At 39.3% G+C, this 15,239-nt stretch overlaps 1 protein-coding gene across 1 annotated transcript in view; it reads left to right on the top strand.

Moving 5' to 3' along the window:
- The window catches only part of si:ch211-262h13.5 (uncharacterized protein LOC571127 homolog), a 99,379-nt gene extending 84,527 nt beyond the window's left edge, over positions 1 to 14,852 (top strand). Inside the window, exon 7 of the mRNA XM_051688769.1 lies at positions 13,683 to 14,852. Coding sequence (XP_051544729.1) covers positions 13,683 to 14,123 — 441 coding nt within the window. The 3' untranslated portion in view covers positions 14,124 to 14,852. The remainder of the gene's footprint in view (positions 1 to 13,682) is intronic.
- Positions 14,853 to 15,239: the final 387 nt, after the last annotated feature.

Below are 15,239 nucleotides of genomic sequence, written 5' to 3'. Positions count from 1 at the left end.
TGCTGGTTCCGCAAGAGGATGGAGTTTGTTTTGTCAAGGAACACACATTTGGGACAGTTATGTGGATTAATCTACATGTTCTTTGTGTTTATCCTGTCTATTGACTGGAGTTTGTTTTATAGATTATCTTCTGTTGTGTAATTCTGTTTTATAAATTTTGTATAGAAACACCGGACTTGAGCAATCCGATGGCAAAGTTGTCAAATGGGCTTTCGTAGGTGTATATGGACTGTTTGAGTTTAAAGGGATGGACGCCGGTTGGCGCTGTCGTGTGTGGGGTTAATGCACACATTTTTCTTTTTTCTGTTTGTTTGGTTCAGGGGGAAGTTTGGGGTTTGATTGTTACATGAATGTTGGAATGTGGTCTTTATAATCTTGTTTTTGACACACAATCTATATTTTCTAATATGTCAAAATGTCAAATGTTAATATGAGTGGATTGTCTCATGGAATGTGAATGGGTTGGGGCACCCCATAAAAAGAAGGAAGGTTATTTCTTTTCTTAAACATAAGAAATATGATATTGTGTTTCTTCAAGAAACTTATCTTTCCCTGCAGGAAGCTGAAAAATTTGGGAAGATATGGGGTGGACATGTTTTCTTTAGTGCTGGCTCAAGTAAGGGCAGGGGAGTCATTACATTGATAAGTAAACATCTAGAATTCTAATGTCTCAAACAGATTAAAGATAAATTAGGAAGAGTCATTGTTGTTTTATCAGAAATTCAGGGGCAAAGGTTGATTTTGGCTAATATTTACGTACCTAACATTGATGATCAGGGCTTTTTTATAGATCTTGAAGGGATGTTGCAAACCGCTGGCACCCCTCTTGATATAATATTGGGAGGAGACTTTAATCTTTTGATGGACTCAGTCCTTCATCATAGTGAAGCAAAAGTATGTGAGCCCCCTAGAGCAACAATGACGCTTCACAGGATGTGTAAAAATCTTGGTCTTACAGATATTTGGAGAATTTTGAACCCTTCCGGTAGGGACTATACATTTTTTTAATCAGTCCATAAGATTTATTCTAGAAGAGATTTTTTCATATATCAAAGTCCCTCATTTCATCTGTTGTTGATTGCTCAATTGGAAATATATTAGTCTCGGATCACACCCTGGTGAGTTTAGAGGTGTTGCCACAAACAGAGAAAAAGAAATCATATAATTGGCACTTTAATGTATCCTTTTTGCGAAATCCTGAATTTCAACAAATGTTAAAGGCAGAAATCAATGTTTATATGGAGACCAACTGGTCCTCAGTATCCTCTGTGGGTGTAGCTTGGGAGACACTTAAGGCAGTTCTTAGGGGTCGGATCATACAGTATGCCTCATTCACCAAAAATCCAAAGCATGAGAACTCTTGGAGTTGGAAGGGAATATTAAAAGTGCAGATGAAGAGCTGAAGCACCGAATGTCATCTGATGGCCTCAGAGAATTGACTCGAAATACAGATATAACACTATTGTGTCATGGAAGGTGGAGTTTTGGCTATTTAGGGCAAGACAGTCATACTTTGAGTCGGGGGACAAAGCAGGAAAGTTTCTGGCTAGATATATAAAGCAGAGAGAGTCCTTATCTACCATTCCCTCAGTGAAATCTGCTGGTGGTGAAATATTTACCTTGGCCATTAATATTAATAATGCTTTTAAGGAATTCTATCTTGATCTCTATAGTTCACGTCTTCGTCTACTGATGAAGATATTAGAAACTTTGTGGAACCATTAGAACTCCCTAAACTGATGACTGAGCAAAAAAATTCTCTTGATTCTGAGATAACCTTGGAGGAGCTTGGCGAGGTAATTAAGGCCTTGCCTACAGGCAAGGCTCCGGGGCCAGGCGGCTTTGCTGCTGAGCTTTTTTTAGATCTTATGCTACAGAACTGGCTCCACTTTTGTTAGAAGTTTATATGAGTCATTAAAGAATGGAAAGCTTCCTACAAACAATGACACAAGCCTGGATCAGTCTGATTCTTAAAAAAACAAAGATACAAGCAAGTGTAAAAGTTACCGCCCAATTTCCCTGATCCAGTTAGACGTTAAAATATTGTCAAAAATTTTGGCTAACCGATTAAGTAAAGTTATGACATATCTTATACATATAGATCAGGTGGGGTTTATCCAGGGGCTGCAGCTCTTCTGATAACATTAGGCTTTTCATCAATATCATGTGGTCAGTGGAGAATGATTAGACTCCGGTCACTGCCATCTCTCCTGACACCAAAAAGGCGTTTGATATGGTAGAATGGGATTATCTTTTTAAGGTTTTGAAAATATGTGTTCTGGAATACTTTTATTGGTTGGATTAAGTTACTTTTTTCTTTTTAAAATTTTTATTCCCTTTTCTCCCCAATTTGGAATGCCCAATTCCCACTACTGAGGTCCTCATGGTGGCATGGTTACTCACCTCAATCCGGGTGGCGGAGGACAAGTCTCAGTTTCCTCCGCTTCTGTGACTGTCAATCCGTGCATCTTATTATGTGGCTCGCTGTGCATGATACCGCAGAGACTCCACACGTGGAGGCTCATGCTATTCTCCGCAATCCACGCACAACTTACCATGCACCCCATTGAGTGCGAGAACCACTAATCACAACCACGAGGAGGTTACCCCATGTGACTCTACCCTCCCTAGCAACCAGGCCAATTTGGTTGCTTAGGAGACCTGGCTGGAGTCACTCAGCACGCCCTGGATTCAAACTCCTGAATCCAGGGGTGGTAGTCAGCGTCAATGCTCGCTGAGCTACCCAGGCCCCTGGATTAAGTTACTTTATAGACACCCAGTAGCGGCGGTACAAACAAATAGATTCATTTCAGATGATTTTACTCTGGATAGGGGCACCCAGCAGGGTTGGTTTCTTTCCCCATTATTGTTCTTGCCCTGGAACCATTAGCAGCCTCGATAAGAAAGGAAGATGATTTTCCAGTGGTGGTGTTGTGAGGTTTAAGCTTTTGCTTTAAGCAGATGATATTTTATTATTCGTCTCCGACCCCACTAGATCTATGCCTTGCCTCCACAGAATTATTAATTCCTTTTCTAAGTTCTCAGGATACAGAGTCAATTGGTATAAATCCGAAGCTTTGGATCTGACAGCATACTGCCCAGTAAAGGCTTTTCAGCCAGGCGCCTTCCAGTGCCCAAACAAGCATTAAGTATTTGGGCATTTTATTCCCAGCAAATTTGTGTGGTTTAGTTAGTTAATTTTGACCCCTTAATAAAAAGGTTTGAGCAATGTGGGCAGGTGGGCTTCATTACATTTATCTATGATTGGGAAGGTTAATGTTATTAAAATTAATTGTATTCCAAAATCCATCTGCCTGCTACAGTCTCTCCCTGTAGATGTCCCCCTCTCTTATTTCAAGCAATTTAATAGTATAGCAAAGTCCTTCATTTGGAATGGTAAACTTAAACTTCTCTCAAGAGATTATGGTAGAAAGATTTAAACTTGGTATTGGAGGAGGGAGTATGGATTAGGGTGTATGGACTAGGATTCTAAAAAACGTCAAGTCTACATCTAGAGATGCAAGGGTTAGTCTGATGCAATTAAAGATTTTGCATTGATTCTATTGGACACCCTCTAGATTGTATAGGCTTGGTCTTAAAGACACACCCTCCTGCTGACAATGCCAATCAGAAGACGGGGACACAACCCATGTTTTTTGGGGATGTGTTAAGATCCAAGAATTTTAGTTGAGGGTCCAGAGCTTTATGTGTGAATATAAGAGATAAATATATAAAAAGTTGGGTCCTAACCAGTGTGATGATTGGCAGACAAGTAATCCTCAGGGGATGGAAGTCAGCTGATGTGCCCTCATTTCGTGAGTGGTGCACTGAGTTGGGTAAAGTGGCAGCATTTGAGGAGATGACTTCCAGATGGCTGGGTAATCTGGCAATTTATGGCAGGAAATGGGGCAGTTATTTGTCTCATTTGGAAGGCTCCTAGCGTGGGGCAGTGGAGGGAGACCATTTTTTATTGGTGTGTCCTTTTTTCTATTTGTTGAATTTTGTATTTTTTTATGTACTTATGTATTTCTATTTTTGTGTCTGTTTATATGTGTGTATGGAGTTATTTTGTATTTGTGCACTGGGATGACCGTTGAGACATGGGGGGAGGAGTTATAAAGGGTTATAAATTGATTCCGTATGGATAATTCTGTTGTAAAATCTATTCTTGTCTTTGTTGGAATCAATAAAAAATGTTAACAAAAAAGATTACATTAACATACGAACTACTGAACTAGTGGAATGAGCCTTAAAGGAATAGTTTACCCAGAAATGAATATTCTCTCATGACTGATTCACCTTTAAGCCATCCCAGATGTGTATGTCTTCCTTCTTCAGCAGAGCCGAAATGAAGATTTTTATAAGCACATTTCAGCTGTGTGTCCATACAATGCAAGGGAATGGTGCCAGCTGTTTGATGGTCCCAAAGTCATATTTAGGCAGCATAAAAGTAATCCACATGACTCCAGTCAATCAGTTAATGTGTTCTGAAGCAAACTGATAGGTTTGTGTAAGAAATAAATTGATAATTAAAAGTTTTTCACTTTAAATCTTTACTTCTGGCCAGCGCTGGGAAGCTGTTTGAAATGAACTAACTGTTGTCATGGAGTCATGTGGAATACTTTTTTGCTGCCTAAATATGCCTTTTGGACTGTCAAACAGCTGGCACCCATTCACTTGCATTATATGGACATACAGAGCTGAAATGTGCTTCTAAAAATCTTAACTTCGGTTCTGCTGAAGAAGGAAAGACAAACACATCTGTGATGGCTTAAAGGTTAATCAGTCATGAGAGAATTTTCATTTTTGGGTAAAGTATCCCTTTTAACACCCATGGGACATTGAATGTCTTGCAAATCATAAGCAAGCACAATCGCATCCACAATTCAGTGAGAAAGTCTTGCTTGGAGATGACCAGACCCATGAATGGCTTCCAAAGCATACAAAGAACTATTCAGACAGCTTGAATTGACTCGTTCAGGAATAGAGAGAGAGAGAGAGAGAGAGAGAGAGAGAGAGAGAGAGAGAGAGAGAGAGAGAGTGAGTGAGTGAGTGCACACATGTGAGATAAGCTGAATATATATCAGGTAAATATGGATAAAATGAAAACTGATATTATAAATTTAAATGGTTTAAACACCAAAATGTTTCTCATGTTTTCAAAATGGTCTTAGAAGTGCCATAAACAGCATGTGCAACCACATCATTAAGTTATGTACTCTGAATAATGAAATGATGACACTAAGTACTAGTATTTACCCTCCAGTATCAGCCATATACAAGTAGTATCAGTGCATCTCTACTTGCAAGATAACAACCTGAGCCCTAAAGGGGCATAACCCTCTCTGGGCTTGAGAGAACAGCTTTTGAAAGCCCAGTCCAAACTCTAAGGAAGAGTCATTGACAGACAAGGCCTGTTGGTCCATGACACGTTTGACTGAAGCCAAAGCAAATAGCAGCACAGTCTTCAAAGAGAGTATGGATAAGCTTACGACCTCCAGTGGCTCAAATGGGAAGCCTGTAAGTGCACAAATTTAGCCAGGGGTGTCACTCCATGGACACAGAGCTGCTCATAGACCTGCCAATATCCTGGGCAGAGATCTTGGTGGCCAAGGCGCCAATTCCTGGTGTGGCATGTTTGACAAGCATCGCAAAAGTGGCAGTGCTAGAGATTTATAGGAATGTGACAGACTTCTGGCATGCAGCCAACAGCAACACAAACAGTGAACACACTCCGAACATATTCTTGTTCCAGTCATGGAATGGCCAAGAGAACAAAAACAAATTCCTGACAAATTTAGACAGGGGTGTTACTCCACGGACACTGGGCCTTGTTTCTCCCAAGGTTGTTTATCTCAATTAACTAACATCTTATGGAGTAATGTGTCCCTTGCCGCAGTTGCCTTTGGCTTGGTCACTGGGGGCCTAAAGACAAAACATTTTAAGGCATGATTTTTATCGCTTTATTCATTTAAACCACACAATGAGGACTTTAAGACATTTCAGCATTTTCTGTTACAGCATACTTTTTTTAAAGCTGCTTTGAAATGATGTGTGTTGTGAATTGTGAATTAAAAAAAATGACTTGACTTGATTGGGCCGCTTGACAATATCCTGGGCAGAAATCTTGTGGCACGGCCACAAATGCTGTGACTGAGCGAAACTTGTATTGAACCCCGAATATTTCTTTAACATGCTATTCTTCATTATAATGACATCTTCAACCATTTTCCTTAATTCTTTCTATGTAAACATGATAAATGAGAAATATTTACATTTCAAAGCAATAAAAAGATTTAATTCTTAAAATTTTCTGTCAATAATATTAATAATAATTAAAAAAATGTCACTATGTAACTTTAACTAAACCTTATTTGCTTAAAAATGATAAAAGCATTATACTTCTGGACGAAAGGGAACCACAGCTTATAACAAAAACACCAGATATAACAAATTTTCCCAACACCAAGTTATCCCCTCTTTTTTTTTTTGTTATTAAATTTTTTTTATTGATTCATAAATTAACACAAGAAATACAACAACATCTATATAATGAATCAAAAACTTTTAACATTAAACCCCCACTATATCCCCTCCCCCTACCAAACTCTCAAACCACCCTGACCCCCCCACGAACACCCCTGTGGTCAATAGAACATAGACACACACACACAGAAAACTAAAACAACAACATAAAATAACATACAATAATCAAGTATAATAATAATAAAAAAAATTTAAAAAAAAATATAAAAAAATAAAAAAAAAATTTAAATTACTCCCTCCACCGCCCCACCACGAGATTCCCTCAAAAATGCTAAATAATTGCCCCATTTCTTATTGTAAGTTTCCCTAACCCCCATCCTAATACTCGACCCCTCCTCAAAGGCAGCCACCCTCCCCATCTCCGTGCACCACTCTGGGAACGAGGGTGCTCCATTCGACTTCCAACTCCTCAAAATAACCTGTCTACCAGTCATCACACTGGTCAAAACCCAGTCCTTCATGTGCTTATCTACCAAATCCATGACCTCCCTATCACCCAAAATACAGAGTCTGGGGCAGAACAAGACCTGAGTGCCCAACACATCACACACAAAACTTTGAACCTTCAGCCAAAATTCTTGGATCTTAAGGCACCCCCAAAAAACATGGATGGTGTCTCCATCTTCAGTATGGCATCGCCAGCAGATGGGTGTGTCCTTAAGACCAAGCATATACAATCTAGAGGGGGTCCAATAAAATCTATGTAAAATCTTAAATTGCATAAGGCGAACCCTTGCATCTCTAGATGCAGACTTTATGTTTTTTAGAATCCTTGCCCACACTCCCTCCTCCAATACCAAGTTTAAATTTTTCGCCCATAATCTTTTAAGAGAATTTAAAGCTCGGTCCCCCAGACTCTGAATTAACAAGGAGTAATACACTGATGCCTCATGACCCTTCCCAAAAGCAGCAATCACCACTTCCAGAGTATCTGCTGCTCTAGGGGGGTGTATGTTACTCCCAAAAACAGAGCAGTGCAGGTGGCGCAGCTGTAAATACTTATAAAACTGAGATCTGGGAATCCCAAAATGTTGAACCAAATTTTCAAAAGATCTCAATACTCCACCCTCATATAGGTCACCAAGTGCATTAACCCCCCTCACAATCCAATCTGACCAACAGAAAGGGGACTTATTAATGCATAGTTTAGGGTTCTGCCATATGCTCGAGGCAACATTTAAATAAATATCAGAATTAAACCCTCTGGACATTTTTGTCCATATCGAGTGTAAATGCAAAATAACGGGGTGCGACTTAACCTCTCCAGCCAGTTTAATCGAAAGGCTTTGCAGTGGCGAGATAGGGGCAAGAACTTCCTTTTCAATACAAAACCAGGGAGGAGCTCTCTCAGGTGGAAGCGACCAATGAACCAAATGTCTAAGACTGAATGCATAATAATAAAATAAAATCTTGGGTAGGCCTAACCCACCTTTGTCAATCGGCCTATGTAATTTACTGAAATTTAACCTGGGTCACTTACCATTCCAAATGAAGGACTTCACTATGCTATCAAATTGCTTAAAATAAGAGAGAGGGACATCTACAGGGAGAGATTGTAGCAGATAGTTAAATTTTGGAATGCAATTCATTTTAATAACATTAACCTTCCCAATCATCGATAAGTGTAATGAAGCCCACCTGTCCACATCATTCGAAAACCTTTTTATTAAGGGATCAAAATTAACTCTGACTAAATCAGACAAATTTGCTGGGAATAAAATTCCCAAATACTTAATTCCCTGTTTGGGCCACATGAAGGCGCCCGGCTGGAAAGCTGTTACTGGACAGTACGCTGTCAAAGCCAAAGCTTCAGATTTAGACCAATTGACTCTGTATCCCGAGAATTTGGAAAAGGAATTAATAATTTTGTGGAGGCAAGGCATAGATCTAGTGGGGTCGGAGACGAATAATAAAATATCATCTGCGTAAAGCAGAAGCTTATGCGCTACACCTTCCGCAATCACCCCTGGAAAATCATCCTCCTTTCTTATCGCGGCTTCTAATGGTTCCAGGGCAAGACAGAACAATAATGGGGAAAGAGGGCAACCCTGCCGGGTGCCCCTATCCAGAGTAAAATAATCTGAAATTAACCCATTTGTTTGTACCGCTGCTACACGGTGTCTATAAAGTAACTTAATCCAACCAATAAATGTATTCCCGAACCCATACCTTTCCAAAATCTTGAAAAGATAATCCCATTCTACTATATCAAACGCCTTTTCGGCGTCAAGAGAGATGGCAGCAACCGGAGATTGTTCATTTGCTACTGACCACATGATATTGATGAAACGCCTAATATTATCAGAAGAACTACGGCCTCGAATAAACCCCACCTGATCTATATGTATAAAAGATGTCATAACTTAATCGATTAGCCAGAATTTTGGACAAAATTTTTACATCTAACTGGATCAGCGAAATTGGGCGGTAACTTTTACACTCGCTTGGATCTTTATCCTTTTTTAGAATCAGACTGATCCGGGCTTGTGTCATGGTTGGTGGAAGCTTTCCATTCTTTAATGAATCAGTATAAACTTCTAACATAAGTGGTGCCAGTTCTGTAGCATAAGATTTGAAAAACTCAGTGGCGAAGCCATCAGGCCCTGGAGACTTGCCTGTAGGCAGGGACTTAATTACCTCATCAAGCTCCTCCAAGGTTATCTCAGAATCAAGAGAGTTTTTTTGCTCATTCGTCAGTTTAGGAAGATCTAATGGTTCCACAAAGTTCCTAATATCTTCATCAGTAGATGAAGACGTGGACCTATAGAGATCAAGATATAACTTTTTAAAAGCATTATTAATATCAATAGCCGAGGTAAATATTTCACCACAAGCAGATTTCACTGAGGGAATGATAGAAAAAGACTCTCTCTGCTTTATATATCTAGCCAAAGGTTTTCCTGCTTTATCACCTGACTCAAAGTATGACTGTCTTGCCCTGAATAACCAAAACTCCACTTTCTGTGACAGAATAGTATTATATCTGTATTTCAAATGAGTCAATTCTCTGAGGCCATCAGATGACATACGACACTTCAGCTCTGCTTCTGCACTTTTAATATTTCCTTCCAACTCCACGAGTTCTTGTGCTTTGGATTTTTTGATGAATGAGGCATACTGTATGATCCGACCCCTAAGAACCGCCTTAAGTGCCTCCCAAGCCACGCCCACAGAGGATACTGAGGACCAGTTGGTCTCCATATAAACATTGATTTCAGTCTTTAACATTTGTTGGAAATCAGGATTTTGCAAAAGGGACACATTAAGGCGCCAACTATAAGATTTATTTTTCTCTATATGTGGCATCACTTCTAAACTCACCAGGGCGTGATCTGAGACTAAGATATTTCCAATTGAGCAATCAACAACAGATGAAATAAGGGATTTGGATATTAAAAAAAAAAAATCTGTTCTAGAATAAATCTTGTGGACTGATGAAAAAAATGTATAGTCCCTACCAGATGGGTTCAAAAGTCTCCAAATGTCTGTAAGACCAAGATTTTTACACATCCTGTGAAGCATCAATGTTGCTCTAGGGGGTTTACACACTTTTGCACTGAGTCCATCAAAAGATTAAAGTCTCCTCCCAATATTATATCATGAGGGGTGCCAGCGGTTTGCAACATCCCTTCAAGATCTATAAAAAAGCCCTGATCATCAGCATTAGGTGCGTAAATATTAGCCAAAATCAACCTTTGCCCTTGAATTTCAGCTAAAACAATAATTACTCTTCCTAATTTATCTTTGCTCTGTTTGAGACATTTGAATTGTAGATGTTTATTTACCAATATTATGACTCCCTTGCTCTTACTTGAGCCAACACTAAAGAAAACATGTCCACCCCATATCTTCCCAAATTTTTCATCTTCCTGGGGGGAGAGATGTGTTTCTTGAAGAAACACTATATCATATTTCTTACGTTTAAGAAAAGTAATACCCTTCCTTCTTTTTATGGGGTGCCCCAACCCATTCACATTCCATGTGGAGAGAGATAGTACACTCATATTAACATTTGACATTTTGATATAGAAGAAAAAATAAATTGTGTGTCAAAAACAAAATTATATAGACCACATTCCCCAATAGTGAAACAATCAACCCCCGAACAAAACAAACAGAAAAAAGAAAAACGTGCGCATTAACCCCGCGCACGACAGCGCCAACCGGCGACAATCCCTTTAAACTCAAAAGGTCCATGAACGCCCACGAGTCCCCACGACGACTTTGCCATCAGATTGCTCAATTTTGCCTCACAAATTTGTGAGGCAAAATTACATAACAGAAAATACTTTGTAAAATAAACCCAGCCAATAGGAAGAATGAACACTAAGAACGTGTAGATTCATTCACAGAACTGTTTTAAAGGTGTGATCTTCCACAAGACAAATTCCAGCTGATATAAAACCGTTCATATTCCTCGGACAGACAAACAAACGTTCAGTGAGCCAGCTGTTATGAGTTCAGCGGATGACGTAATCATTCCAATGTCCCATAAAAAAATTTTTAAAAAAATCAACAAAACAAACTACAGCCAGCAGGAGGAATAAGCACTAAGAACGAACAGATTAATCCACAGCTGTTCCAAATGAGTGTTATTCAATAGTACAAGCTCCAGCCGCTAGGCGGAACCAATACAAAAAGAAACAACACCGGTATCCCGGTTCCCCGGATGGTCGAGTCAATTCACTCGGAGGCCGCATAAAAGTATATACCATGACTTACACAATCCGTTGGCTTCATAAAAAACATCCTTTGTGTGAGCAGCATGTAGATATTTTGCGGTCATCCGTAGTGTCCACTCTCAATCTGTCCGGGAACTTCAATGCAAAAGTTTCTTTAAGGAAAAGTGTTATTCACAAAACAAGCTCCAGCCGCTCGGCGGAGCCAACTCAAAAAACCCAAAATGTCGCCCAGCATCCTCAAGAGTTAGTACAGCGAGTCAGGCCCACTCACATGAGAAACATCCAATGGTTTACTCAGTCATTGATTCTATAAAAGACATTGCCAGATTTGGACATGTGAATACTTTGCGACCGACCTTCGTTTCTATTCTCAGTTTGGCAGGAAACATCAGAGCAAACGAGATGTTTTTCTGATGTAAGAGTTTCTTACATTCCTTGAACCGTTCGCGTTTCTCTCTTGTCAAACTCGCAAAGTCCGGGAACAAGAAAATATTATGGTTCTTCCAAGAAAGCTTCCCTTTGCTCCTCGCCTGGCGCAACACAAGATCTTTATTGGATGATCTCAGAAATCTGGCCAGAATCGATCTAGGCCTGTCTCCCTCAGCGGATCTGTGAGATGGGACTCTGTGAGCTCGCTCGATTTCCAGCTTGTGGCCTGTTATGTCGAGCAGACTCGGGAAAAACTCTTCTAGGAATTTCACCATATCTCTGCCCTCCTCAAGCTTAGGAATTCCAACAATTCTAACGTTATTCCTGCGGCTTCTATTTTCAAGATCTTCAAGCTTTTCAAGAAGATGTTCCAGATCAACTTTGGTCGCGGGTGGATTAGCGGATAATTCCCTCTCCAAAGATTCCAGAAAATCGATTCATTTTTCAACATCAGTCACTCTTGTACCTAACTCGGAGAATTTTATTTCCATCGCCGTGATCGATCGACGTATTACAGCGAGATCCTCCAAGTCAGCAAGAATCTTCGTCAACATCACCGACATGTTGGACAACTGACACTGGATCTTCTTTCTCACCGCACCATCCAAATGGAGTCCCCGGTCTGTAGGCCTGTCGGGGCTTTCATCCTGAACACGTAAGTGTCTTTTAATGTCTCCCGAGCCCGAGGATTTTGACTTCTTTGCCATGTTTTGCAACAAAGGGCAAATGTGTAACTGGGTGTAACAAATTTCACCAGATTACAATATGAAAATAATCGAAAATTCAGCAAAGTGCGCAGAGCTCGTCGCTCACACGTCTGCTCCTTGCATGGTGTCCAGGGTGTCCCCAAGTTATCCCCTCTTATTAAATCCACAACATTTTTAAACTTGAAAAGAGTAGATACATTTGAAGAAAAAAGTGTTTGTGTGCAAAATTTTCATGATTTTCATAAAAAACAATTATTTATTGTTTCAGTATGTCTATTTAATGACAAATTTTAATACATACATTACTGTCCTCATATACAACTACCACTGTCCAAGTCAACCACTTTTAGCCTGTGCTTTGTTGTTTATATCCTTTAGATGTCAACCGTACTGTCATGCATGATTTTGAAAAAGTTTAACTTCCCCATATTTACATTTTCTCACCCTTCGTTTGTGTGAGGCACTGAAGTTTGTGAACTGCTGCTGTCACAACCACCAACAGATCCCTCCCCAACCCCTTCCCCATAAACCATTTTTATAATCAAACTAAGGTATACCGTACAGCTGAGAAGTCAGTTAAAGGGTTTAGATAAATGTCTCTTGCTTTGATATTGTGTGATCTAATGTATTGACATTCATACATTTTGAATGTGGCTTAAGTGTCCAAATACATTTTATGGACACTGTAGTTTATTGATATCCAATTTAAAGCAGGACATGTATGCAGATAAATAATGACAATAAGATTAGAAAGCACAGAGTAAGATTTGTGAAAGTGTAAATTAAGTTGCAATCCTAAAATCAAGTTCCAAGCGTAAAATTATTGTATTCTTCTTAAGTTTTTTTGCACTTTTGTAAAGTTTTTTAATTTTTGGCAAACCTAATATTGCAAACCTGTAAACAATGGTTTGAAGAAAAGGTGTCAAAAATTACAAAAACGTATTGACTGCGTAGAATCAGTCTGTATGTCTAAGAATAAACTATTGCAAAAGTGCAATGATTTGTTGTTTGATGCAAAAATATTTTTCAGAAAATATCTGATATACATTGTTCCATTTACCTTTCTGCATGCATTTTGTTTTCCACTTGCAATTTGATGTACATTTCACAAACCTTACACGTTGTTTGAAAATCTTTTTTGCATTACTTTCTCTTCATATAAGTTTGTAATTTCACAGATATAAAATCATGCATGACACTGCTAGTGTCACATAAATTACACACTGCAGCTTTAATGAATGAGAATTGTAATGTACTTACCACTTTTGAACACTAATGAACACTATTATTTTGCTTCAATGGGTGCACTGACCCACAGGTGCATGTTGTGACATCAAGAAAGCAAGAGGAAAAGTCCAACACACTTTCCAAGTCTCCAGCCAGTGACATTCATATTCCTCACATCCCTGCACCCTCATTCCAAAATGTTGTTCCAGAAACACTTCCGCTAGTTGACTCTGTGTATCAGGTCGTCGCAACTTTGCCCGAACCAAGCCCAGCATCAGACCCCACCCTTCCCACCTCCTCCAGTGAATCCAGTGAGTCTGTAGAGGCTGGATCAGACTCATCCGAGGAAATAAAAGGTTCTGTTCGTGTTGCTAAACCTCCACTGAACTTCCGTTATGTGCCACGCCGTCAGAAGAGGAAGACGTCCACAGGCACCACAGCCCCTTATACGCCCATGTTCTTGAGCACCTTCCCCAGTGTCCTCTCTCCTTTCCACTCCTGTCCAGGAGTCTCGCGCTACACCACTGTATAAAGATGCTTTACAAGCACACTATCTTCAAATCAATGAAATATGTAAAAGAAAATCTAATATATAAGTTCTCTTAACAAAGCTTCTCAAAATCAAAAAAATTAATTCATTATTCTATCTTTGCATGACACTATAAATCTCTTGTGTCCTAATGGCATATTACTGATATGATACTGAAGTCAGAATTTTTAGTAATTTAACTTAATAATAATAATTATTATTATTATTCTATCAGGAAGACTTGCAGACTTGAATTTAGTTTAAGATGACATTTATTTGATGAATATGAAACAGGAATGTAATGTCTCTCTTTCGTGTATGCCCCGTCTGGCAGTCTAAAGAAGTTGTACTCGGAACCATCAGATCCTACCTAAGATAGGAGGCAGGGGCGAGGAGTCTACCCCCGTGCAGGATGGGACACTGATGGCAGTGGGGTGGTGGAAGTTGCCATGTTGGCACACTGAAACAGCAATGTGATAGATTGTAAGCAGACTTATAAGGTGATGGCTGACGCATGATTGGCTAGGAGTTACCTAGCTAATGGTGCGATGATGTACAGCTGCGAGTCTTCCTGCTAGAACTACGCTGTGCTTACATTTATTATTATAACAATAATACTAAAACTAATTTTATAAAATGTTTATCAGAATATCTGCCACGTGCATGTCTCCATTCATCACATGTACATTTAATAGGTTATATAGAATTAAAATAAAATAATTCAACCTTTCACTGTCTGTTTTTTTTCTAAAATGCTTTATGCATTTTTCAAGAATACACAGAGGGGTGAATTCACTAAACAGTTGCAGCACTTTTACGCATGATATTTCACTGTAACAAGTCTTATTCACTAAACACCCACAATCTAGTTTAATCAGCCGCAATCAGCACTGAAATACATGTAATGCTGAGTCTTGAGCATTTAAATTAAGTCAATGTCATTCCTTTCTGTGAAAGTGTTAAAGAGATGCTTGCGTACATTTTCTACCAATCATTGTTGTACTAATTCATCAAATAATGATCAAATGATGGAGAAGAGCATTATAACCTGGCATATATCCAGATGTGCAGTGTTGTCAAGCACAATTGATCACAATATTGGAGTGGTGCTGTACAGTC

The sequence above is a fragment of the Myxocyprinus asiaticus genome, chromosome 45 (genome assembly GCF_019703515.2).
Source record: "Myxocyprinus asiaticus isolate MX2 ecotype Aquarium Trade chromosome 45, UBuf_Myxa_2, whole genome shotgun sequence".
NCBI classification, from domain to species: Eukaryota; Metazoa; Chordata; class Actinopteri; order Cypriniformes; family Catostomidae; genus Myxocyprinus; species Myxocyprinus asiaticus.
Note: the sequence above shows the minus strand (reverse complement) of the source record. Positions and strands in the feature narration are given on the sequence as shown.